The sequence below is a fragment of the Lytechinus pictus genome, chromosome 12 (assembly GCF_037042905.1).
Source record: "Lytechinus pictus isolate F3 Inbred chromosome 12, Lp3.0, whole genome shotgun sequence".
In the NCBI taxonomy this organism is placed as follows: domain Eukaryota; kingdom Metazoa; phylum Echinodermata; class Echinoidea; order Temnopleuroida; family Toxopneustidae; genus Lytechinus; species Lytechinus pictus.
Genome location: NC_087256.1, coordinates 1,658,029 through 1,684,220, shown reverse-complemented (window position 1 = coordinate 1,684,220; position 26,192 = coordinate 1,658,029). Strand labels below are relative to the sequence as shown.

The 26,192-nt window shown below is 35.4% G+C and overlaps 1 protein-coding gene across 2 annotated transcripts; it reads left to right on the top strand.

Moving 5' to 3' along the window:
- Window positions 1-5,450: 5,450 nt before the first annotated feature.
- On the top strand, window positions 5,451-24,976 carry LOC129273344 (WD repeat-containing protein 54-like). Of its 2 annotated transcripts, XM_054910366.2 has the most exons (9): window positions 5,458-5,817; window positions 12,116-12,178; window positions 13,340-13,406; window positions 14,195-14,248; window positions 15,673-15,705; window positions 16,735-16,942; window positions 17,219-17,381; window positions 19,146-19,214; window positions 20,589-24,976. In XM_054910366.2, exons 1-9 carry the CDS (start codon window positions 5,575-5,577, stop codon window positions 20,718-20,720), a joined length of 1,032 nt encoding a protein of 343 aa, XP_054766341.1. In that variant the 5' UTR covers window positions 5,458-5,574; the 3' UTR covers window positions 20,721-24,976. The 2 variants fall into 2 exon arrangements, with proteins under 2 accessions (XP_054766342.1, XP_054766341.1); XM_054910367.2 differs by lacking the exon at window positions 15,673-15,705 and having other exon boundaries at window positions 5,451-5,817.
- Window positions 24,977-26,192: the final 1,216 nt, after the last annotated feature.

Here is a 26,192-nt window from a genome sequence, read left to right as displayed (position 1 = left end):
ACCCAATCGCTAAACCATTCACAATGTATGCGCATCACTCACAGTTTGCTGTCTGCAAGCCAATTAGCTTGTTGTGATGTCACAATGCTCAACATTGCTTACGGTCTTGGCATTCATCTTTAATCATAAAATAATGATTTGTATTTGGAATGCCTACACTTATCAATAATTTTTTTCCTATTGATGCGTTGGCGGAATTCTTCATTGTATGACCTGTATATCCGGTCCATCTGTATGGGGGGATAGACAAAATTTATGAGACTTTTTTGATATTGGGGTTGGACAACCCTTTAATCTTGCGACCAAAAACTAAAAGGTCTCTGACCCTGAATTCTAATCATTGTAAACAAATCCTTTTTGGCTGTTTCCCAGTCAGGTAGAGATCCTCTCAATGTTCTGAAAATTCCATATCGTTCATCTAGTTTTACTACGGAGTCGACCACATCTTGTCTGACATCTCCTTCAGTATATGACTTGCCTGATGTTTTATACCGCCTTAGTGAAAGCCAAATCTTGTCTTTGATCTGTTTCATTTGTAGTTTCTTGCATTTGACAAAAGATGTTTCTTATAGATTTTATTACTTTGGTTGGAATGTTACTCTAATTTGCAACTATCACTATTCTTGAGAGGAATTTCTCTATCTTTGTTACTTGGTCTTCTCTCCTCACAGAATATAGTTGGAAATGATAATTCCTCAACATTAGCAATGAAGATATTGGTAAATTTCCCTCGCTGGGTGTGAACAAGAGACTGCTTTGTTGGTCATTAACATTTGTGGATACATCATGGTGTCCAAACTTCCTTCAGGTCCTTTCTCATCCACTTTGTTCCTCCTCTGTCCGACAACTAGAAACATCAACTTGATTTGGTAGTATTTGGTAGGGTGCTCAGCCATGATGACGGTGGGGAAAGCATACTTTTTTAGGATGGGTAATTTTTTCTGAATTCCGTGTTTATACATTTGAACCTCAGTATATACATAGTCCTCTTCTATTTAATGGCCACTGTACAGGGTTATTCGTTTGTACGATCTTGCTTCAAATTTTCGTTTGCGCCTGATAAAGTCGATCCAAGATTTCTGGGTGCTATTGAATCTATCTCCCGGCTCTGCTGGCATTTTCCCTGGCATATGATGGACAAAAAACCCATCAAAGCTGGTGTTGCTACAACCTCCTTCATTGCAGTGAGCGCCACATTTTCTCTTCCATGGCTTGGGGCCAGACTCGCTGTCGACGACGATGGCACATCCATAATCAAATCGAGATCTAACTTCTAAGTGGAGATTATAGCTAGGCTACGTACCATACCAAGCCTCTGCTCAGCTCGTCACATGCACTTGATCGATGCACTATTGTCTTGAATGCAGCATGCACTGCTGCAGCTCATGGCTAGCACCCACCAAAAATGGAGGAAAAAACCATGACCACGACGTCCAGGCAGAGTTTCTTCCTTCACCCAACAAATCGACTTTGCATGTACTTACAAAAAGGGGAAATAAACTCTGTATGTATCAAATAATTTCAGCATCAAAATCAACTCACGAACAGCAAGTGAAACATGTGAAATAGATACACGCTCGTTCTGTTAGATTGAATGTCGATCTCATTATTCTGACAAAATTACAAAATTCAAGGATTTTGTTATTCATATAAAAATACTTAATCATATTTAATTGATTTTTACATTATGATAAACACCTTTATTAATAAAATATTTGAGATAAATTAAAATAAGAAGGAAAAGATCAACTCCAACATGCTTAATTTGATATTGTGATGTAAACAATCCAGCTCGATGCATCTGATCCTGCCGAGCGAGCTGTAGATATGCGCTGCATGTGCAACTAGCTAGCTCTGTGCACAACGTTTTTGTGAAAACATTTCACCGGCACCTTGCCCCCATATCGCCCCCATCGTATAAAAAGCATTTTTTACAATGAAGGACCGCAATAAGTTCGAATTCGATTTCACTTAATCCATCCTCTTATATATATTACTTCATAAATAAGAGTGGTATAATTGCTAACATTTCTCGTTAGGCGACTGTATAGTGTAAAAATATCCAAATTTGCAGAGCATTGCCATGCCATTTGCAGTGGAATGCGGGAGGTAAAATGTAGTCTAGATCTAGATTTATTCAGAGTTAATTGTATCCTTACTAAAGTGGGTCTATCTTTTTTCTTCATAATACTACTTCGCAGCAAATGTTTCCATTCGCTTGACTACTTCAATGTAAATCATTGCAATGCACACACATTGTCAATATCCGCACAGGGCCAGTACCAGTACATTGAACACCCATTTATATTTTATTTCTGACAATTGTAAGCGCTGTGATACTTTTTGTGTATAGCGCATATAGATAACCGTTATTGTTATTATTGACATCAAATATCACCAATTTCGCGGACGTAATTCCGTGCTCCGGAGCATTCAGATAGAGAACTCTAAAAGTATCAATTACCTGACTTTCATTGGGTTCCATGATAAATGAAGTATACCACCGTGTTCTCTTGATTTTCAGCTTTAATTTGATATATAATTCGCCACTTTTTGGATTTTCAATATATTTCTCCTTTTAAACTATGTAGCCTACTTCATATTATGAACTTTTGGAAGTTTCTGGAAATATATGTATACTGTATTATTGGTATATATTTTTTTGTATTATGTTATTACTGAAATATGATATATTCATTAATTTTATTATTTCTGATTTTGTCCTTTTGATAAAATCATAAATGGTATGTTAATTAATTGGTATGATAATACTATTACTAATATGATTTTCATTTTTATCTGCTCCGTTATTCTCTCCTACATGACTTTGGCTTGCACTCCTTGTAATTGTGTCCCTTTCTTTTTCTTATCTTGGAAAAAAAATGATATTACAATATCCCTTGAAGTTCGATTTATCATATTGTATCATATTTAGTTTGTTTAAATATGCACTTTTATAAAGTGGAAATGTTGTATTAGACAATTCTGTAATATTTGTATTTGTTACTGAAATCGATTGTTTTGAAAGGATATATTTTCATCAATAAATAATGATGAATCTGAATATTTGTTTTGTTGTTCATTCTGTTTGCCTGTGTTTGTGAATTAAGCCACTCCCACTGCTCTTCTTAATTGATTAAATTGTGTTGATAAAGAAGGGTAGGGATTAACATCTGAATAAAAATAAAGGAAAATAAAAGGATATAGGGAGCAAGAAGTCTATAGTCCAAATTAGAAAGTTACAAGATTAAGTGATGAAAGGGATCATCAGACTAAATGAAACCATGCAACCAGCGGTAGAGTGGGGTGGGGGCTTGGACTCTGTCATTTAAGGTGGAAATCATTCTCAAACATGGACTTTAAAAATATACACTAAACAGGTGATCATCCCATCCTTCCATCTCAGAATACTATACAAGTATTTCATGTTTTCCCCATCCTGAATAATGCCTTGTATATTTGTTTTTCATGACAAGTGAAATATATGTAACCTTTAACTTTAACCCATTAACCCATTTCCAGGCTTTTAGAAATGATATTCTTTTTTCTTGATTTTCAATGTTTGATGCCTTTCTCACTGTTAGCATATACATAACATGTCCTTGAAAAGCAACACATTTTACTGATTTTTTAATAGGTCCTCTGAGGTGTCAATTTTTTCGATGGCAGTGGCCCCCTGGGAAAAGTGATTTGAGAGGGAAAAGGGAATTAATCCCGGGGGGGGGGGGGCCACTTCCATTGACAAGTGGATACCATGCGCGACCATGGGGTCTCGAAAAGCACCCTAAACACGTAATTTCCATATTCTGAAAATGCACCCGTTAACAAGTATTGGCGTGTGAAACCCCACCCTTAACAAGTATTGGAAACAAAACGATACTCTTGGCAAGTATTCCCTGAATTGAACCCCTAAACAAGTATAGCGATATTTAAATTATATGCCACGGACCTATACCTATACATCATTGGTTTTAGTACAGCCCGGCCACCTCCCCACACCTCGTGCAAATCGTACTCTAAACACATAGTGATGACTCTTGGGGCAAAAAGTACATCCTTTATAAAACATTGTAGTCTGAATTTGTTATACCCTCGCAAATTGGACCCTAAACACGTAGCTTTCCTATCGAAAATAGATACCCTTTTTTCATTATTTTAGTGTTTTTGACACCCTTATTACGTTACGTACGTAACGTGCCCTATCTTGAAAAAGACATCCTTTTTACGTGTTTTTTTGGTCGCGCATGGTATCCACTCGTCAATGTAAGTGGCCCCCCCCCCCCGGAATTAATCTTTAGAAGATAAGGAAGAATGTGCAAGAGGATTGTAACGGGTGTTAACAGACTGCAGTATGGTATGAAAAGGTGGTTAGAGAAAGAGATTTAAAGTGGTGAGATCATATTTTATTGCTCATTAATTGTGTGAATCATGAAGAGGCATATCAAAGATGGGGGGGGGGTTCAGGGGTGTCGATCCATTTTTCAGATGGGGGGGGGGGCAAAATCATGAATCAATGTTCCAAAGGCACTCGATCACACAAAACAAACAAACCCACACACACATAGGCCTATATATATATATGACTCATTAGAAAGAGACACATATCTCGCCAACAAATTAATGCGAGCGCGAAGCACGAGCTGAAATTTTTTAGTATACTGACCCGAAAACCGGAAAAGGGTACCTGTTTAAGACTGTAGTAACCTATGAGGAGGATACATATCTCAATACACATACTGCGACCCGGTAATGTGAGTGCCGAGAGCGAGCTAAAATATCTTTATATTCTGACCTCAAAGCTTGATATTTTGAGCACGATTTTAAATAAAGAACGAGTTGTGTATCTCAATCTCGATCGCTGGTTTCTGTGTAACATTACAATCTTATTTTATTTTTGCACATTCAGAATTATTTTGGGGGGCAAAACGATGTGTTTGCCCCCCAATATTTTCATTGGTGGGGCGATCTGCCCCCTCCCCAGGATCGACGCCTCTGCGGGTGGGGGGGGGGAGGTGGTAATTCATAAGTGACTTGTCCCCCCCTCCTTGGCCAAACCTAGTGCCATCCATCTTTTGATCCCACTCTCCCAACTTTTTAAGTGATGATTTAAATCTTAAAATTATTTTCCCTTGCTTGAGGTATTGTAAGGATATTTTGCCCTCTTTTGGATAGAAATCCTATTTTTCACTTGTCACCTCTTGGTGGCTATTAATTGGATCCCTTTTTATGTACCCTCTTTTTCGACCGAAAAAAAAGTCAAATAAAATCGAACAAGTTGGTGTGTGCCTCTACGATATCCTAGACCCTTTTCTGATTAATATAAGAGAAAAGAAATTTAGAAAATCAAGACTGACAGGACAAATGATATGTATTTGCTAGCAGCTGTTTGAATTTTCAGAGATTTCCCCTCCCCTCTCAGCCGACTCTATCTTGTCTGATATGTATCTGCCGCCATCTGCGTCGAAATATAGAAATCAATTTGTACCTTTCGGCCTTCACTACATGACGCTACTGAAGTGAATGAATGACTGATTTTGTTGATTCTGAAGGAACTGAAATTACATCTTTATCATCATGTATCACAAGTCGAAATCGGTACATTTAAAGAGTTCCGCATCTTTAAGATACAACAATCTTTCGGTGCTTTGCTCACCGGAGCGGAATGTGACTTGCTATGCTGTTGTTCATAAAGCGGTGGTGAACATCTCGAACTGCGCCGGGGATGGAGCGGGGAGCGGTGTCGGTCCCAATGTCACACAGCGACAACTGCATTGCAAAGATGTTGCCGGTGTCACTCAAAATGCAGCCATTCTGGAGGTAATTATGAAGTCTCATTTATTCAAGAAAATTTGTAGCGAAATCATGACATTATCCTAGGCTAGTTTAAGTAACTGGGAACTTATTTAAAGGACAAGTCCACCCCAACAAAAAGTTGATTTGAATATAAAAAAGAAAAATCCAACAAAAAATTAACATTCAAAATTTCATCAAAATGAGATGTAAAAGAAGAAAGTTATGGCATTTAAAAATTTTGCTTAATTTCACAAAACAGTTATATGCTCATCCTGGTTTAGACCAAAAGCTTCAGTCTCTGTTATATTGGTTGTTCCGCTGAACTCCATTGGCTCCACTCACCAATTAAAGAGAGTAGACTTGATCTTAGACCAAAAGCTTCGGTCTCTGTTATGTTGGTTGTTCAGCTGGGGCCTGTTGCATGACGAGATGAGCGATACGTAGGAACGTCCTAGGACCATTCTTCCGAGATAGGAAGATTGGCGACAAATCAGCGCTTTCCGTTTCACGAAGGCAATTTTGTCTTTCAAGTCCGCGACATCGTTTGATATCGATAGTATCGGAAAAATATTTAGTCTTCATCGTCACCTGAACCTTTTATTTCGGAATGACGACTTTTCATAAAATCATATATTTCAATAAAAGGGGATCAAATAATGTTTTATTTATTACTGATTGTAGAATTGATGTATGGAGCGTACTTTATGAGGTAAAAAGAGAAAAAACTTTCAAGATTCACAAACATAACTGGATAAAATCGAAATTTTCATTATTTCACTTATTTAGAACACGGTGTCCTTTTAGAGACACCTTTCATTGATATTTCAACGAAAGAGACCCTTGTCCGACATAAAAATTGATTTAACTAAGTAATTTCGATATTTTATTAGTTCAATATACTGATTTTTTTATAGAAAACATATATATAATGATTATTTTGCAAATTATGCGCTAATATGTTATCTGTTGAGGTAAAAATAGGGTTTGAATGGAGTAAACAAAATCAACAGTGTCTGATTGTATGAGACTAAAAAGGAAAATATGAGAGGCTGCGTGTGAAAAATCTAATTTATTTATTTTATTTGTCAGATATAACGCAAGAAATACAAATGTGAGTGTTTAGAGTATAAAAATACCTCAGTTGCATGATGAGTAACCGAAGACAAGGAAAATATGAAAATTGCTGCAAACATGTCCAAGTGGATAAAGTAGTGCTTTGCAATAACAATTAAAACATAGAAAAAGGTGTGCAATCCGCAATGGAAAAAATACTATTTACAGAAATAATGCTAATATTACAATGATCATAAACGTTGGTAATCTTTAAAGTTGATCACTTAATTTATGGAAGCTTATAAAAGAATAAGGTTTAAGAATATAAAAAATATATATGTTCAACATTTCAAAGTTGAGGAGTAGAGAATACATTATTGCTTTAACATTTTAGTAGGGGCCTAAAGGGGCCTACCCTAAAGTGAAAATGCGCCTCTTTGTACGGACTCATTTCCATAATCTTTTCTTTAATGAACTAGCTTATCTTCATTTGTAATGATTGTGATGGATTCGTAAGCTATAAAGGCCTAATCTGTATCTTAAATTCAATTAGGTATTTTGTTACTGCAGATTTTTTGTTTTGTTTCACTGTTTCAGTACATCTCAAGTTAAGCTTAAATCCGACAATTAATTTTCATTGATTAAAATTAATCTCAGCAAAAAAAAATAATCATAATGAAAATGAAATAAAAATAAATGAATGATTTACCATGTTTAACATTTTAGTTTTGTATCGTTTTTTTTTTTTGCTGAACGTTATAAACACGTGTTTTACCTTACATAATTTCTTTTAAAGAAATTTGTTTTCATGTTGTTTAATTATCTGTAATGAGAAAGCATGAGGGGTCAGAGAGATAGTGCCGCCCATTTCGATATTTCAAAAAAAAAATGGAAATGGTGTGGGGATAGGACGGACCATAAAAGAAAAGATATTAATTAAAAAAAAAATTAAAATGACATCTGTTTTTGGTCGTCTTGCCGTGCAAAAAGACGACCTGCAATTGATGACAACAAGCCCCCATATAAAAAATAACTTGGCGCCATCCCAGATAAAATGCATCAGTGTGCAACCCCAAAAAATGTTTAAAGGTGATATGTCAGTGTGGCTTGCCGTAAACGCATTTTCTCTCAATGCCGACGGTGGCGGGCGGTGTGCAAAGAAGATCATGCCTACGTAGGACATGTCTGGAGGTGTCTTTCCAAGGACCATTCTTCGTATCGCCCAAATCGGCTTTGTGAAACAGTTGAGCGATATCTCGTTCTTACGTAGAATGGTTCTACGAAAGACCATTTCATGCAACAGGCCCCTGAACTCCGTTGGCTTCACTCACCAAATACAGAGACCGAAGTTCTAGCGCGATCTGTACAGGGGACTCAATGGCCATATGTTTATGTACTTAAGATCGGATAAAACGGGGAAGTGAATTTGCGCGACAGCCGAGGTAAGTCACTGTTTTTGTTCCTTTTAACTTGATTTTTCTCCGTTTTTTGGCAATTGATGCCAAGAGGGAATATTAATTTGCATTTTGGTCGCGTGAATTTTCAAAATTTTTACTCATTAAAGACAAAAATTGAAGAGCCCCGACGGGGGGATTTTGCATTGCAAGTCCCCTAATGGTGGCTGCACGCTAGCGAGCCGTCTGTGTATGAGGAGAAATTAAAAAAAAAAAAAAATGTTAAAAAACTCCTCGAAACAGACGGCTGCCAGCTGTCTAACTTGATCTGTACACAGTGGCAAATTGTATAGAACGGATATAGCAGTGCGTTCAACGCTAGCGGGCGTGTACATTTTTCTTATTACATGACGTCATCCAGCCACTGCCGAGAGCCAATTTATGAATGAAAATATAGTAAGCATGCGCAGTGCAAGCCTTCCATTGCCCTACACAGTATTCCACCAAAACAAGTGTGCAATTCTCTATCACCTCGTACCAAAATCGACCTAGAATTTCACTTTCCTATATTTTATATGAATTATGAAAGGTATTCTCAGAGGATCTATTTTCTCACCGATACCGCACAGGTAAGCGAATTTCGATTACTTCTTGCTTTTCGGTCAAAATCTTACGAATTAGCGTCGATATGGCATCGTGTTCGTTGGAGTTTGTAGAGTCTATCGCAACGTGTACAAAGTCAATTGATTTCCGGGTTTCGGAGCGTCGCGTGAATATGCATGAAATTGCCGAGTCTCGATAATTTTTTATCGATACTGGAGCGATCCGATCACGAACCAAGACCATTTCCCGCGTAGACAATGTGACCGTTATTGCTATCGATACTTTCGCACGCAGTCCGTAGTAATTATTTTGGCGACCACGTAGTCATGACGTGATCTGCGCGATTGGCCAATCAGCGGTCTCCGATTCGCTGAGCTGAGACGGTCTATCCGTTGTACACAGTCTATGGACAATTTGCCACTGTGCTGTACGACTACAGGCAGACAGGGACTCAATGGCCATAATGTTTATGTATTAAGTTCGGATCAACCAGGGGCAGGGAAGTGGGAGTTGCGCGACGGCCGAAGTAAGTCACTGTTTTTTCCCCTTTTTAAGTTTATTTTTTCTTGTTTTGGTACATTTCAGGCCAAAACGGAATAATAATCTTTATTTGGTCCAGTTCTTTTTTTTCAATTCAATTCAATTCAATTCTGGTTTTATTGTGAAAATGGTACGTGACAAAAGTCCGAAGACTCATATTATCATATGGCCATGCGTTTTATGTTGGGCCCGCAAATAGGTGGTATCGTTACATTTGCACGACAAGCACAGAAATGATTAATGGTATAAAATTTGAAATAGATGTGCTACATGGGTATATTTGGTATCACATCAAATGGAATCTTTATACCAATTACTTGAAAGAAAAAGAAATCCCTGAGATTACTTCATTTACCAGTAATTAGCAATTATGTAACATCAATTGGTCATTTTTGACGAACAAAAAAATTATTGAAGTTGGGCAAAATTACAGATCGAATAGCCGTATTACATGTAGGTGAAACTCAAGTAAGAAAAAAAAAAGCAATGGAATAAAAAGGTGACAAACCTGACATAAAATCAATAAGATTAGATAAACAATAAAGGGGAGTACAAAGAGTGCTACAGTTGTTAAAAACAATAAAGATGCATTTAAATAACATTACATTACAGAGTTCAACAATTGCACAAAGTGGGGGATAGGCAACTGTTGGTATCTTTTTGTTCTAGTCCGAGGTATCTCAAGGTGATGTGCATTTCTTAGGGAAAGACCAGTTCTAACCCTACGGGTTTCAGGCAAGAAGTGGTGATGTCGTTTCGATTTATATATTTTTTATGGAATAAAGAAAAAAAATTGATGATCCCCGTCCGGGGATTTTGCATTGTTAATCCCCTAATGGCGGCTGCGTCTGTGTACGAGGAGAAATTAAAAAATAAGAAAAAATTGTTTAAAATCTCCTCGTAACAGACGGCTGCCAGCTGTCTACATGTAATCCTGGTTGGTATGCAAATGAGAAGACTGATGCCATCCACTCACTATCTTTTTATTTCTTTTGTATTTCAATAAATGAAATATTCTAATTTTCTCATTTTCAAGTGAAACAACTATATATTCCACCCTGAACATGTAGAATTATTGTTTAATACTATATGGTTCAGTCAAGTTGGTTCTTATTGTAAGATCTTTGAAAAATAATCAAACAATTAAAAAAAAAAATAGTGAGAAACTTCATCGACTGTCTCATTTGCTTGCATGTCATTGAGTTGTGTTTTGTGAAAAATAATCAAAACTTTAAAATGTCATAACTTTTTTATTTTATGTCCGATTTTGATGAAATTTTCAGCATTATGCTGGTTTGATTTTTTTCTATTTATTCAAATCAACAATTTTCTGGGTTGGACTTGACCTTTAGCTTTAATTTGGGGGTAAAATTTTTCATGATACTGAGCAAGTGATCTTTTGACAAAAGAACGCTTGCTCAGTATCAGGAAAAAAAAATTGTCACAGCCATCACTTTAGTTTAGGGGTACTATTTACCATCTGTGTACAATGTTCTTTACATTCATTCATATGTTACATAGTAGTAGATTAGTAGGATAGTATCACAAGAATATTCAGAACATTAACTCAGCTCAGAATAATGTTATGAAATTAGTAAGACAACCAATAAATTTTACAATAAATGACAGGAATATTTGGGTTGGTGTTTTCCTGATTTATAATGATTTGCCAAGACCTGGATTATCAGATTATCTTTAAAGGAGAATGAAACCCTTGAAACCAGCTGAATCCATATCAAAGAGAAAAATCAAAGAAACATATTGTTGAAAGTTTGAGGAAGATTGAATGAATAATAAGAAAGTTATGAGCATTTGAATATTGAGATCACTAGTGCCATGTAGATCCTCCCATTGGCAATGCGACCAAGATCTGTGATATCACACACGTACAACTCCCTCATTACTTTAGTACTTATTTCACGTATATTCTCACTTTTATAGAGTCTATCACAAGGTGAGGTGTTCTCTTTATGAGATGACAAGTACAGAGGTTTCACAACATTATATCATTGATGAATCGTTTGTCATATGATTAGAATGAGCAAAAAGATATGTTTTGGGGTATATTTTCAGTGTCCAAATGGGAGAGTTGTACGTGTGTGACATCACAGATCTTGGTCGCATTGCCGATGGGAGGATCTCCATAGCATTAGTGATCTCGACATTCAAATGCTCATAACTCTTTTATTGCTAGTCCTATTTTACTCAAAGTTTTGTTGATCTTATTCTTTGATTTTTCTGCTTTCACAAAAGCTAACTTGCTCCAAGAGTTTCATTCTCCTTTAACATTAATATTGGTAATTTTTATTCTGATTAACAACTTGTAATACTTTTGTGTATTATCTCTGCTTGCAGGCACTTTTAATAATCAGAGTTGCTGGTCAGAAAATTGGTATCATCCCAGTTTACAGGGACTGTCAAAGATTAAAAAGATTTCTCCACACTAGAAATCTATGAAAGTTCATTCACATGTCAAGTGCCGACATCAATTGAGTGCGCTAGTCAATGTAAACAAACATATCAGGTTTTTTGAGGTCACTGAATCTTTTTTTAGCACTTTCAATCCCTGTAAGTGAAACAAAAACTGTCCTCATAAACGAAGACAATCTCAGTTTCTCGAGACATGATTTGTCCTGGTTTATGAGGATATCCTTGTTTTCTGGGACAATCCCAATTTTTGGACCAGTGCCCCTACTGTCAATGTGCTTATTTCTTCCTTTTACATACTTTAGGCTAAATTCTGTGAGTTGCCTTCAAGAACTCTAATGGTGGTATGTTGCCAGAAAGGTGTACAGGTGAGAAACTACTTTTCTATTCATTTCAATTCAATTTCATTTTATTGTCCACGTGGAAATTTGTTTCACTCACATTATATACATTTGTAATAAAACATTACATAGATTATACAAAATTGCATTAGAAAGTGACAAATTCAAGGGAAATTCTCCAGAATAATGTCAATGTTTTTCCAATAAAGATATAAAAGTAAAGACAATAGGAGATCTCATATGTTTATGTGCACTTTGGTCTCATTTGTTTAAAAACTTGTTAGAATAACAAATACATGTAAAACTTCTGTAACAGGAATATTATCAGCCAATTAAATCAAATGATTTCAGTAGGTTTAAACTGTTATTGTAAATTTGTTAACAAGTTTTATTGAAACAGGCCCCTGGTCTTCAGCTTTTGATCTACTAATATCACAAACCCATTCGGTCTACTGCCAATATGTGATTATTTTTGTTTGGTCTGCTCTACACTTGCTCTATTCCATGTTTAGTCCAACTCTCATTTAGTCTAATACCCAGTCAGTTTAATACCCATTTTGTCTAAATACCAATTATTTGGATCTTTGTCAATGAAAAGTTGATTCATAAACAGTGGATATTAGACCAACGAGGTCTAACCTCACTGAAAATTAAACAAAATGGTAATTGGTAAATGGGCTGAATAGGATGAGACGAAATAGTTCGGAGATGAACAGTTTAGACATACTTGGATTAGACCATGTTGGATGAGACCAAAATGAAAGTAAACAATGCAGATGTAGACTAAATGACAATATTTCCATCACACATACATGTATACATGTGTTTCCTGGAGATGGATAATAGTTGGAGTGAAAAATTAGCAAAATGTATTATTGATACAATACCCCCTACTCTGTTAATTGTCATCATTGGACTATTGAAAGTCAACAACAAAATTGAAAAAGTTTTATCAATTTATCTAACCTTAGACTGATGAGGGCATGGATATGTAAAAAAATATGTGCATTTTTCATGTAAAGATGGCTGCATGTTTTGGATGTTTAAACATAAGCTACATTAGGAGAAAAGGTACTTAAAGAAATTTCACATCCTGGGAACAAGGAATGGGTGCTGGTGAGATCATATTCACCCATTAAATGTTTTGAATTGTTTATTTTGCTATTGATCTATTTATTTTGTTTTTAGATGTTTGAACCAGATAGCTCAGCATTGGTATTTTGGCATGCTCTATTCAACTCTGATGGCAATGATGGTAACTTCATTCATTTTCATATTTGTTATTTGTAAGGATATCAATAAATAATGATAATATATATGATTTATTTGTGCTAAATGCATTGTATAGAATGCACTTGGAGCAGTAAATTAAAGTAAGTAAAGTATATAAATAACAAATAGAAATCTAGTCAGTTAAGAATAGGAACTGTTGAATAAAGTGTATAATAATGATAGTATAGTATTAAAGGTGTCCTAAGTCTGTGCGATGCCCTTTCTGCACATACAGGCACTTGTGCGATTTCTAATGAAGACTCTCATGCAATGCCTATTTATAAGCTCTCCTTATAAAGACGAGTCTCAATTGAAAAATCCCAGTTTTGTTATGTTATGCAAAGGTCTCAAAAAAATGATAATAGCTGGATTTATATAGCCCTTTTTGCCCAAGGATACAAAGTGCTGCTGTGTTGACCCCGGCTTTCGCTGCACTGCCTATATAGATGCTCAGGCATTCAAGGAATTTCTTCCTACTTGGTACTGATTCACCTCACCTGGGTTGAGTGCAGCACAATTTCGGTAACTTTCTTGCTGAAAGAAAACACACCGTGGCTGGGAATTGAACCTCCCTCAGATAAAAAGAAGAAAGTCATAACCACTAGACCACGACGCCCCTTGAAATGCATCTTCACTCTAGAGACAGTGTATGAATTTTAAAATAATAATAAACTAGACATTCTATCTTCAATAAAATATCACTAAAAATGAAGCCTTCACAAAGCTACCAAGTCTTTCTACTCATAACATGTTATATGCATTTTTTTAAAGGTTTTTTGTTTACCCGAGGGATAGCATCTGTTCTAGACAGTTTTATTGCAGTTGGTAAGTTTCATGCTTTTTCTTTATGTGGTTAATGATTTTCTGTATTCAGATCTTCTGTCTATATCTACAGGACATGTACTTCCTCACAAACAAGCAAAAAAAAAAACATATTATTTTTGTATGAATCCGGAAAGTTTTGTCATAGTTTGTTGAAAAGCACAGTTATAAAGATGTTGAGAAAAAAAAAGACCAAACCAAATACGAAATTTAAAAGTCAAAAGACTTTGTAAGTGTCTTTGACCAAAATGCTTGTGGATCCATGCTTAATTTCAATTTTTTTTTTTTTTAAATGTTTAGAATGAAGTTGAACCATTGTAATTTGGTTTACAATGACACTGATTGAAGTTCATACACTCGGGGAATGTGTAGATAAGGGGGCATTCTTATCCAAATGAAACTCTATTGACAATAACAATAGATTTGGAAATTCATCCTGTAATAGATTTGCCCTATCTATATTCAGTTGATCTGCTTGTTCTACTATTATAATGACATATCAACTTTTTATTTTGCTGTTCAATTCTTCATGCACATTCTTAACTTTCTTGGCTGAAGCTGTGCTTTAGTAATTAGTTTCAGCACTGCCCAACCCAAGCAACTTTGTAATACTGCATAACCCATGGGACAAAGTTTACCACTACTTTTAAAAGCAATTTCTGAACTGAAGGAATGTACAGGTTGTGTAATCTTATCAACCAATTAAAAGGTATCTGATTTAAGAAGTGAAGAAGAAGAAAGAAGATGTAGAAAAAACACCCACCAATCTAAAAAAAAAATCAGAAAATTATTAATTTCCCAAATTTCATTATAGAAAATTATACCAGTAATCCTCTAATTATCAGCACTTAACGCTATTGAAATGGTAAACATTACAGTATGAATTCATAGAGATTAAACCCAAATGAATAAAGGTATAGTATGAAATGCAAAGCTCTTATATAGACACTTCCTATTTGTATTGAACATTAAGAAGATAGCACAGAGTCTAGCCTATTTAACCTAGGTGGAGGATGCAGCTTTTGTTTTTGCCTTTACAGATCTGATGCTGTTATTTCAAACATCAGCAATATGTCTGATGCAGAAGACTATCACTCATGGCTGTGTAGCCACTCCGGTCTTGCGTTACTTCTTGTTGTTTTTTATGGAAGAATGTCCAGTGGCAGGTTTTAGTAATGAAAAAACCTGTAGCAAACCCTAGAAGATAAAACAACAAAAGCTAACGCAAGAGTGTATAGACCAGTAACCATGCTTCGTACTCTTCCACATCAGAAGTATTACTGACGTACCGCGTATCAGCACCAGACTCGTTAAGGCAAAGACAGAAGTGCGCCCTCTGTGTATGTTATAGATTACACAGAATCTAGAATAGCACAATATTTATCGTAGTGGCATTTTTCTCCTTCCATCTACCTAAATGCGTTCAGGGGCAGCATTCGTCCATGACCGCGAATCACCAGGTTCAGTATTTCTCACTACTATGAACTTGTATCAGCACTCAGCACAGATTGCAGTTACATCTAGATTTCATGCACACATTTTATTTTTAGTTGTTGTAAAATACCCACAGGATTTGAGTCTGCCAGCAAGTGTATTTAGAACATCGCATGCCTAAGTTTTCAAAATCCATATCCCAACCTAGTGTGCCCATACCCATGAATTCACAATATTCTATTGGGCTTTATCATCATTCCCTGGCATACCCTTCCCCCTCAGTTATTCCATGATCAGAATTTGGGCTGTGTTTAAAAGCATCAGAGTTTTTTTTTTGGGGGGGGGTTGGGGAAGGGGGCTTGGGTGATTTTTTTAGCTCACCTCCCCAAATTTGTTACATTGTTAATATTCCAGTGGACTCCTTCAATATTTCATGGGCTCTTGTGATTTAATATACCAGGGCTTTTGGGGCAATTTGGGAGTGATTTCACACCGACCCCCATGTAATTTTCCCCATGTTATGCATGCAAGGAATGAACAGACATTCATGATCCAAAATCAATTTACACTATATGTAGTCTACTATTTTGTCAGTTTACGTCCTCCATCCAGACTGTTTACCCTCTTTTAATTACTACACATTATGTTTTATTTTCAAACCTGCATCTCATTGTTCTAGCTTTATTGCCTGTTTGTTTGGCAAGTGTTCCATCAATTGATGTATAAAAATAAGAATTCCCTCCCCTCTCTCTTTCATTTTTCATTTTTAAATTGATTTTCTTTCTGGATCGATTGTTAGTTGGATTGACTTTTATTTTTAATAATAATGGTGTACATTTACTAGAAAATTGAAATAATTTTCAAGTTTGAGATAATAGCAGTAGTGGTGGTAGGGCTAGTAGCAGAACTAGAATTTATCAAAGCCAGCTCTGGGCTGAGTTATAGGTTTATAGCTTATGTAATATTTTGATCGTAGTGGAAGTTTCATTTTACCATTTATGATATGCATCACTACCGTCATTATTTCTTGTTTTTATTACCGGTATCTTTTATAGGTACATCAACGGGCTCTGTTCTTGTGTTTTCTATACCATCCCGAGGTACCAATGTCCAGCTGAGTGAGACGCTAAGCGGTCACTCTTATCCTATTAGTGCTGTAGCTGGTGCAGGGGATATGATGGCTAGTGGTGATGATAGTGGATGTATAATGGTCTGGCAGGCCGGACCAAAGTTCTATCAGCTGACCAGAATCAATGGGGGAGGGTCAGTATACTTACTTTTATTCAAAGATTTACTTAAAGATGCCAAGCTAACTTATGCTTGCAGATTTACAGATACAAATATAAATATTTGTAATGATTTGTGATGAATTAATTATTTTCTTTTTGGATACCTGGAGAGGGTACCTTTTTGATACGCTGAAGGGGAATCTCATGAAACCTGTTTATGAAATCTATTTCTTTATATTTTAAGCCTATTTCTATACTTGTGCAATCTATTCATTTATTTGTGAAATCTATTTCTTTATATTTCTAACAGGGCAACATGTTCATCTCTCTGCCTGTACAAGAACCTTGTGATAGGAGGATATGGAACGGGTCATATTCGTATCTTTGATACTCAGAAAGGAAACCTGATGACTGAAATATGTGCACATGCTAAGTGGATCCATGCCATGGATCTTGCTCCATCAGCTGGACTGGTAAGTTATCCAATTTTTTGTTAGAAATGTATTTTTTTGTGATAATATATGTTCATTTTTAAGATGATAATGTTCTATTAATTACAAGTCTGTAGATAATTGATGCAAATTTGCACTGGAGTGGGAGGTTGTTCAATTTCAATAGACTATGGTAAATATTAAGTATCAGTGCACACATGACATTAATCACATACTGTGCAGAGATGCCAACCGTTACGGATTCGCCGTATTTGTTCCGATTTTATTCCTCCAATTACGGTGTTACGGCAACAATAAAAAGGTTACGGAAAAAACAACTACAATACATGTGTATTGTGTAGTGCTTTGCTGTGCATGTGTATATATGCGTGTATTGTGTATTGTGCATGTATATGCGTGTATTGTGTATACATGTATCGTGCATGCAGCGTGTGTGTGGCCAACGGTAAACCAACGGGAGTTTCTCTACTATAATTTATAAACGCGCGCACTGCCTACTACGTTCATTGAGTTATGCTTTTATCAAGGCTTTCTGATTAGAATTATCGATATCCTGGCCAATCAATGCGAGCGACAAGTTCCGAACGCACGCACATAGACAAGCACAAATCAGCGGCACGAATCGCGGTATAATAGCGACTGGTAAATACGACTGTAAAGATGATGACGTCATCCAAGATGGCAACTTACGATGACCAACGAAGGAATCGAGGATGACTAAGTTTTGATCATCATTTGAAAGGAATTAGCGGTAACTGCGGTCTAAGGTACGATGTTTCTGAATTTTATATATTTTCTCGTAAGTTTGGATGTAATTACTTTTTCATAATGTGACATTTGATGTACCAAAAACGATCCGAAAATCGGGTTTCCGCCGAATGTTAGGTGTAACGTTACTGCTGCATGCTGATACGGAACTCAGGGAGCTCCGGCCCGAAAAGCGGGCCGGAGCTCCTTGGGTTACGTACGTATCAGCTAGCCCAGAGCTCCCTGGGTTAGCTGATACGTTGTCTTAATGTACAGACCAACAACTCTTCAGTCTATGTATTGGTGAGTGGAGCCAACGCGGTTCAGCTGAACAACCAAAATACAGAGACTGAAGCTTTTGGTCTAGCGTTCTATGAGAAACACACAACTAACTACCGTCAGTTTTTCAAACCTAATTGACTTCAAAGTCATCAATCACAACAAGGTAAGAAGCCACTTGGTCCTCCCCCCCCCCTCCCCTAAATTTGAGGTGGGGGCAGACCCCCCCTCCTAATTTTTTTTTTTTTTTTTTTTTTTTTTTTTTTTTTGCTTGTCCAATTTTTTACCTGTGACATGTGTCCATCCCAAAATTAAAGGTGGACCCCCCTAAATTTTTTTTTCTTGTACACTGTCCCGGCCCGAGATGAGTTTCAGTATTTTTGGAGGACACCTAGTGGCATCCCTGTATAAACGATGCTACTTCGCGGGATGTTCCTGAGAAACTCCCATTTGTTCCTGACAAATATGGTAAATGTTCCTGACAACCATCCCTTTAGGTTGGCATCTCTGACTGTGGTTAAGACACCATTATATCTGATTTCAGAAAAGTAAGAAATCATCCATTATATTATTAGTAACAAGCTTAAACCCTAGCATAAGTCTACTATAAGTTCTGCTTAAACATTTTCTCAGAGCTCAAAGGTGAATAAAACGTGTGCATAATGAATATAAACAGTTGAGATGGTGATACTTTGACTTCAGTGAATATCCATATACATGTATTCTGAAACTTGTTTACATTTTCATTGTTGTTTGCAGTTAATGTCAACATCAGAAGACACAATGTTGAGAGTTTGGTCTTTAAAAGCAGATGATAACCAAGCAAAGGTAAGGGCATGAATAACTCCACATTGGGTGGTTTCATACGTTATCCTCTCTCACAATAGATGGCGCTATCACTCACAAGTGGTAGTCATTTACATGTTATCATCACTTGCAATAGGTATCATGTATTATACTCGTCTGCAGCATTGCGATGCATGATGTGTGACTTCTGACATTGTCCATGTTGAACGTCATAATGCAAATAATAGCAACTTTTTTACGCAAGATCTAGGTTCAACTCCTTTCTGAAGTAAGAAAAGTGATAGACCTAATGCAATAAAGGAGTATTTTCATGTGTGATCTATTAGCTAAATCCACCACAATTTGGTGATATTGTTTGAAAGGGGGATTGTTTCATTATTGAGTAGCTTGTAAATACCGGACTTTTGTTATATTTTTATCAGAGCACTACAAACTTTTGACTTTTTACAGATTTTGTAGCAATTGATACTTTACATTAGTAATTTACACAGAGGAAAAATCATATAAAGATCTGACCCCCCCCCCCTAAAAAAAATAGACATATATTATTGGTTGCCTTTCTTAACCCTTAGTTAACTGGGGGAGGGTCAATTTGACCCCCCCTCGACAAATTTTGTCACTACACCATCGCACAAAAAATGTTTGACCGCGCCGCTCACTGACTTTTTATTTTCAAGTCTTGCGCATCTTTTGAGACCAAGTTTGCAATGCCCAGGTATGCGGTTCCGAAATTACGTAACATTTTGTAAGAGCATGTCAGAACCAAAAATAATAAATGCATGATCACTTTCACTTTTGTTGGCTTAAATGGATTTATTTCATGCTATTTATCATCGCAAAAGTGTCCCCGACAAAGTTCATTGGAAAAAACAATAAGAAATGAAGGAATCCATAAGAATTTTAAAAAAACAATGAAATACATAAGAAATTAATTAAATTTTGGCAATTATTTTGTAGATATTTGTTAGAAATGTAAAAAATGATACTCTCACCAATAATTAGCATTCTATTAGCAATATTAAATGAGTTAAAGGCAAAAAAATGCACAAAAAATCAAATCTAGGGCAAATTTCATACGCTTATAATTAATTAAAAAATATATACAATTAATTTTTTGAAAACTTTACATACAGACTTGTAGTTTACATCGGGCTCTATGCAAGTGCAAATTTTCGCTGCGGTCGTGCAATCAGCAGCCGAGATCTGAAGGGGGGGGGGGTGGTCAAATTGACCTCCCTCCCCCAGTATCATCCTGTTCTGTAATAGCCCAGTTAAAATAGGGCTAAACAAGGGAGAGGGGTTGAGTTTTTTGTTGTTGTTGCTGCTTTAGGAATAATACAAAACTAGTAATGTGTTGTTAATTTGTCTCTTTCTCTCTCATTTCTGTACTTACAGGTATCGCTTGCCTACCAAGAATGCATCACAGATATTCAGTTATGTGGAGCTAAATTCCTTGACAAAGAAGGCCATTCTTTCTGTGTGAGTGGATACGATGCCCCTGAGGTTGTATGTTTCACTAAAGGATAGAGGATACTATTCATGTCTGATGATGCTGGTATATCATTATTCCTCTTAATGAATAGTTGGACTTTGATCTCAGATCACATTTCAGGATCACATTTAGGGAAAGAAAGTTAGCACTTAGGAAACTTTTCTTGTGTTAAATCTGATTTTGAGCCAAAGTGGAATATTTAGTTCATATTTAGCAGATGACTAGCGGTAGGTGGAGCATTTCATGAAACTAATGGTTAGTAATGTTCACTGACGATTATTATAAGCTACCAATCCTAGCATGTGATTGGCTCAGAGCAAATTGATCATTTAAATTCACTGACTATTTTGTGTTATGAAACGCTCCACATGAGTGTAAAGTTTTCTTAAAGGGCTGATGTAAGAACAAGAGTCTTTTAAATTATGATTTTATTTAGGTAAGAGGAATAAGTATAATGATGAACATTCCTTTACATTTTGTCTTAAGGTAACTTTGATGCTGCACAACATTAAAGTTTAAGCAATATTTCATTGCATAAATTAGTTTTTATGGGTTACATGAGATTGTCTTTTTGAACTAGTGCATTATCTGGGCCAAACAGCACAAAGATTTGTCAAAGATTACAAACATGAAAGAATAGCTCGGATCGATTTCTGCTCAATATTTGGTTCAAAATGCACATGCAATAACAATCTTGCTAGAGTTTTGTTATTTTGTGATTGATTGCAAATTTTGCAGTGAAAAGCTGAGGAGAGCATTTTATGTAAACACTTGTAGATTTTTTATCCAACAAGTCTCATTTTATCAGACAGTTACCATAGTAACAGTGCTCCTTAGCCAATCATAATAAAGGATAGTTGTCAGATCTGACACCTTGTCTGGCAAAATGTTAGGTCAGATACTTTAATAGTATATACTTGAGTACTTTGAATAGGATGATTATTTGATTTACTGAAAACCATGACACCCCAAGTCAAATGTGTATTCATGTAATTGAGTGTAATTTTTAGCAATGATATTCAACATGTTGTGAAATAATAAATATTATGAAGGCTTGATACATTGCATTTTCTGTTACATATTTGAACAAATATTGCATTGTATGTTAGGTATTTTCATCACCTGAAAACGATTGAAAATGATTCATTTAATTTGTTTAAACTTTACATTTGATTATGTAATGATAAATACAGCATTATTTTATAATTTTCTGTTTTTTTTTCAAGAACTGAGAGAAACAAATTGGTAATTTAAAAAGAAGATTGCATACAATTTTTTTCTATCAAAATTTCAACAAAAGATAATGAAATCACAAATCCTGCAATTGAGCATTGTCCAATGAATAGCTATAGGCATGGAATGTCATGAATAGTACTGAAGGTTTCAAGAGACTTTCTAGATCATGTGGGTGTTTCATAAAGCTGTTTGTAAGTTTGGAGCGACTTTACGTATGACTGTAGTGTAACCATTTCTCGTGCTATATGACATATCCCTATGTCACAGACTTAATATTTAAGATCATGTTTCAGTGATGCATAAAGTCATGGGTAACTTAACCAACAGCTTAATTCAGCGGATATCAATCCCGAATGAATGAAGAGCTGAGTTTCTACTGATATATTATCCTGAAATATGTAGTAGGAATTAATATCTTGCCGACATCATTCAGAATATTATGAAATATTTAAAATTGATCCTAATGAAATGATTGCAAGGTAGTCTAAATGTGAATTTAGTTTGCTTTAGCACTTAATGGTACGTGTGTCGGGTGATGGGCAGTCATGATTAATCATATGGTCGATATGTCGTTGATTAAACGAATCCTTATGTTTTATGAAACAAATTATACAGATCAGTTTGTTCTGCCATTTTAATTACACCAATATGGCTCTTTTAAAGCAGTACAAGTTCCAAACATATTCTGCTTGTAATTGTTTTTATTGCACCTATTGATAACATCTTGTAATTTGCTGAACCAATAGGTCTGACTGTGGTCAATCTCTGACAAACATTGACATACAGTCTTCTTGTAAAGAAATATGCCAGAATGTTATGATGTTAAGGGGATGTGTGCCTTTATTCATGATTATCTCATAATGGTGTCATTTGAATTAAGAAGTAAAGTTTATCAAGGATTTTTGCTATTTGTTATTTTTTTTTGTTTCTGAGAGTAAAACGTTGGATGTAGAACATTGATAGGAAGCAATGGTAATGTTTCTTCATCGTTGCTACGGATACTGGCTTTCGTTTGATTGCCATTTCAGCTACAGAATAGATTTTCAGCTGTATTCATTAGATTTCAAACTATTAGTACTTCTATTATACTTGCACCGTCCTTATTTAAGATTGATATCACCTTGAGATATTGTGTATATTGTATCAAAAGTGAAATTATATTTACATGAACTTATTATTCCAGCAATGGTGATTTAGATGTACTAGATTGTTTATCTGTATATCTGGACTATAGGTGGATTAAAGCGTATATGTGTAGAGGCAGATGTAGCATTGCTTCAATAAGAATGAAAATGAAATGTGTGGAAATGCTATTTAGGATGTTCTAGAAATGGTTCTGAGTAGCTAGCTTTTGAGATGCTTATGAAGTGCTTAATCTTAGTGTAAAAACAGGCACATCAAGTTTATATAAAAATGTTTGGTCCAATAGAGTTGCACAGTTTTCTTTATTGTCATCTCTTGGCTAATTTTACTTGTGGCATTTCTGTTTGAGTAAGTCATGACATGCTTCATGCCATTCCTAAGCAATTTTTTGTTGACATGGAAGAAAATGGATTCATCTAATTTAAATGGATTTTCTTTCTATTGCAAAATATGTCCATTCTTGTACTGTATTCATGTACTTAATGCCCCGTCCTACTTGTATTTTGGAGACGATAGAAAGAAAAGTAAAATATACATCATGCCAAGTTTACTTTACTACCCGAATGAAGTAAGAAAATTATAAGGAATATGTCAACAATGTTTAGAGAAAATTTGATGGAGAAAGTGTAATAAATTGTCTTTATAGTACTACATTCCCCATGTGTTTTTATGAATGATCCCTATCCTGGTCAATTGTTACTTGATTTTTGTTTGGCTCTCCCAACATCCGTCAAAAGATTTCTTTTTCTAAACCACTATTTATCCCTTTTGTTTTCCTGCCAATATGAAAGCAGATTGGAAACCCAATTCTACTGTACATTCCTCTTGCTTATAAATCAATCTTTGTGTGTTGTGCTAGTATAAAAAAATGTGGCATTTTTATTTGCTAGTTATTATTTTTTATATTGCAAGATGTATTCAAATATGTTGTAGTGTTTCTTATTGATGTGCAATGTATGGTATGTGTATTTACCATTTTATTACTTAATAACATCAATGTTTTGACATTTCTTTGTTATTTGATGGTTGTTTTTCAATGTACAAATTGTAGTTTGCTTTTGTAATTCATACTCATTAAAATAATACATGTATATGGATAAGTAGCTATTTCAAGTCAGCTTTACATCAAATGAAGCCAATGTTTTTTTTTTTTTTGGGGGGGGGGGTTAATAGAAACTGTCAAATAGTTCTTCTTCAAAATGGAGAGATGACAAGTTTTCTCACTATCATGATTCTACTTATGAATGAATACGATACTTCAGATCCAGTTTGCATGCAATTGTTGCTATGTCTAGCAGGCCTCAAGCAAGCTTTCAGGTAGAGTGTACATCATGGATGTTAAAGTATTGGATCCAATCAAGTAGAAAACAATGAATAGCAAAAGCCAGTGAAATTCAATGCTTTCAAGATGGTTCAATTTTATGCAACAAGTTTGCAATAAAAGTGTGTTACAGACTTCTTGAGGTCAGAAGTTACTGTGGTAAAGGGGATGCATACATGGCTAGTTATCATTGAAACTCTGAGAATTCAATATTTCTCTTCAAATTTTATACCATATTCATCAAACATTTTAAGATGATAGAGGACAAACAAAGGTTTGAGTTATTTCAATAAAACATATTGTATTCTATGCATTGATTCTCAAATGTATTGTTTGCTGTTTGTGCTTTTCCTGTCATAGTATACAAATAGATTAGGATAATGTTATCACAACCTGTTTGATGTATCAATGTTACAATTCTTATCAAGAACAAAATACAGCACACAATTCATGTGGTATAGCATGATGTATATGTGTAGTATTCATTTTATTGTTTATTGAAATCAAGAAATAATTATTGTCGAAAAGATAAGTATATCTTTATATTTCACATTGTTGCTTGTATAATGTGTTATTAAAGTATGTAAATGTATACTCCGTGTTTTAATACGTTTTCTTTGGTTGTCACATTCTCTAGCTTCTTGTAAATCAGCTTTGCTTGTTAGTGCTAATACTATTATTTACAACAGATTATTCTTCTTCCAAAATGCAACAAATTTACTCCTGCCAAGGATACCAACCATTTTAAGGAACATCTAGCTCCCTCCACTCATTTTAGATTTTTTTTATTAAAAAAACAAATTGGGGGCTCAGTTTAGGAAAAAATGTTACCCATAACCTTAAAATTATTAAAGGAGAATGAAACCCTTGAAACCAGCTGAATCCATATCAAAGAGAAAAATCAAAGAAACATATTGTTGAAAGTTTGAGGAAGATTGAATGAATAATAAGAAAGTTATGAGCATTTGAATATTGAGATCCTCCCATTGGCAATGCGACCAAGATCTGTGATGTCACACACGTACAACTCCCTCATTACTTTAGTACTTATTTCACTTATATTCTCACTTTTATAGAGTCTATCACAAGGTGAGGTGTTCTCTTTATGAGAGGACAAGTACAGAGGTTTCTCAACATTATATAATTGATGAATCGTTTGTCATATGATTAGAATGAGCAAAAAGAGATGTTTTGGGGTATATTTTCAGTGTCCAAAAGGGGAGAGTTGTTCATCTGTGACATCATAGATCTTGGTCGCATTGCCAATGGGAGGATCTCCATAGCATTAGTGATCTCGACATTCAAATGCTCATAACTCTTCTATTGCTAGTCCTATTTTACTCAAACGTTTGATGATCTTATTCTTTGATTTTTCTGCTTTCACAAAAGCTAACTTGCTCCAAGAGTTTCATTCTCCTTTAAGTACTTTCCCCCTTGCCCAATAAAAATGTTTTAATGACGATAGTTTTTCACAAATAATGAAATAAATGTTAGGTTCCTGACTAGTGTTCATTTAAAACCCCCAAACTGCACCTTTCCTTTATCAGGAAGCGGTGAGGGTGTGGGGAGGGGGGGGGGGGTGATCCACGCTAGAGCATATCTTCTAAAGCCTACAATAATGGGGGAGGGAAGATAATTTTGACACCATCCCTGCCATAAGCCTATGATAAAAGGGTTCATATACTCTCCCATTTCCATCCCTACAGGGGGGGCATTTATATTTATCTGGTAAAAATATCAGCTCAAAGACGGGGAGGAAGCAAAATTGTGATAATTCCACAAATTTCTAGATGGCATTAAATATTTA

What these genes read in the sequence shown, in the direction of transcription:
- LOC129273344 (XM_054910366.2), top strand. Translation starts at nt 5,575, where the DNA reads ATGTATCACAAGTCGAAATCGGTACATTTAAAGAGTTCCGCATCTTTA. An exon ending in AGACAGTTTTATTGCAGTTG is followed by an intron (nt 14,249 to 15,672) that starts GTAAGTTTCATG and finishes AAATGCGTTCAG; the next exon opens with GGGCAGCATTCGTCCATGAC. An exon ending in CAGATGATAACCAAGCAAAG is followed by an intron (nt 19,215 to 20,588) that starts GTAAGGGCATGA and finishes CTGTACTTACAG; the next exon opens with GTATCGCTTGCCTACCAAGA.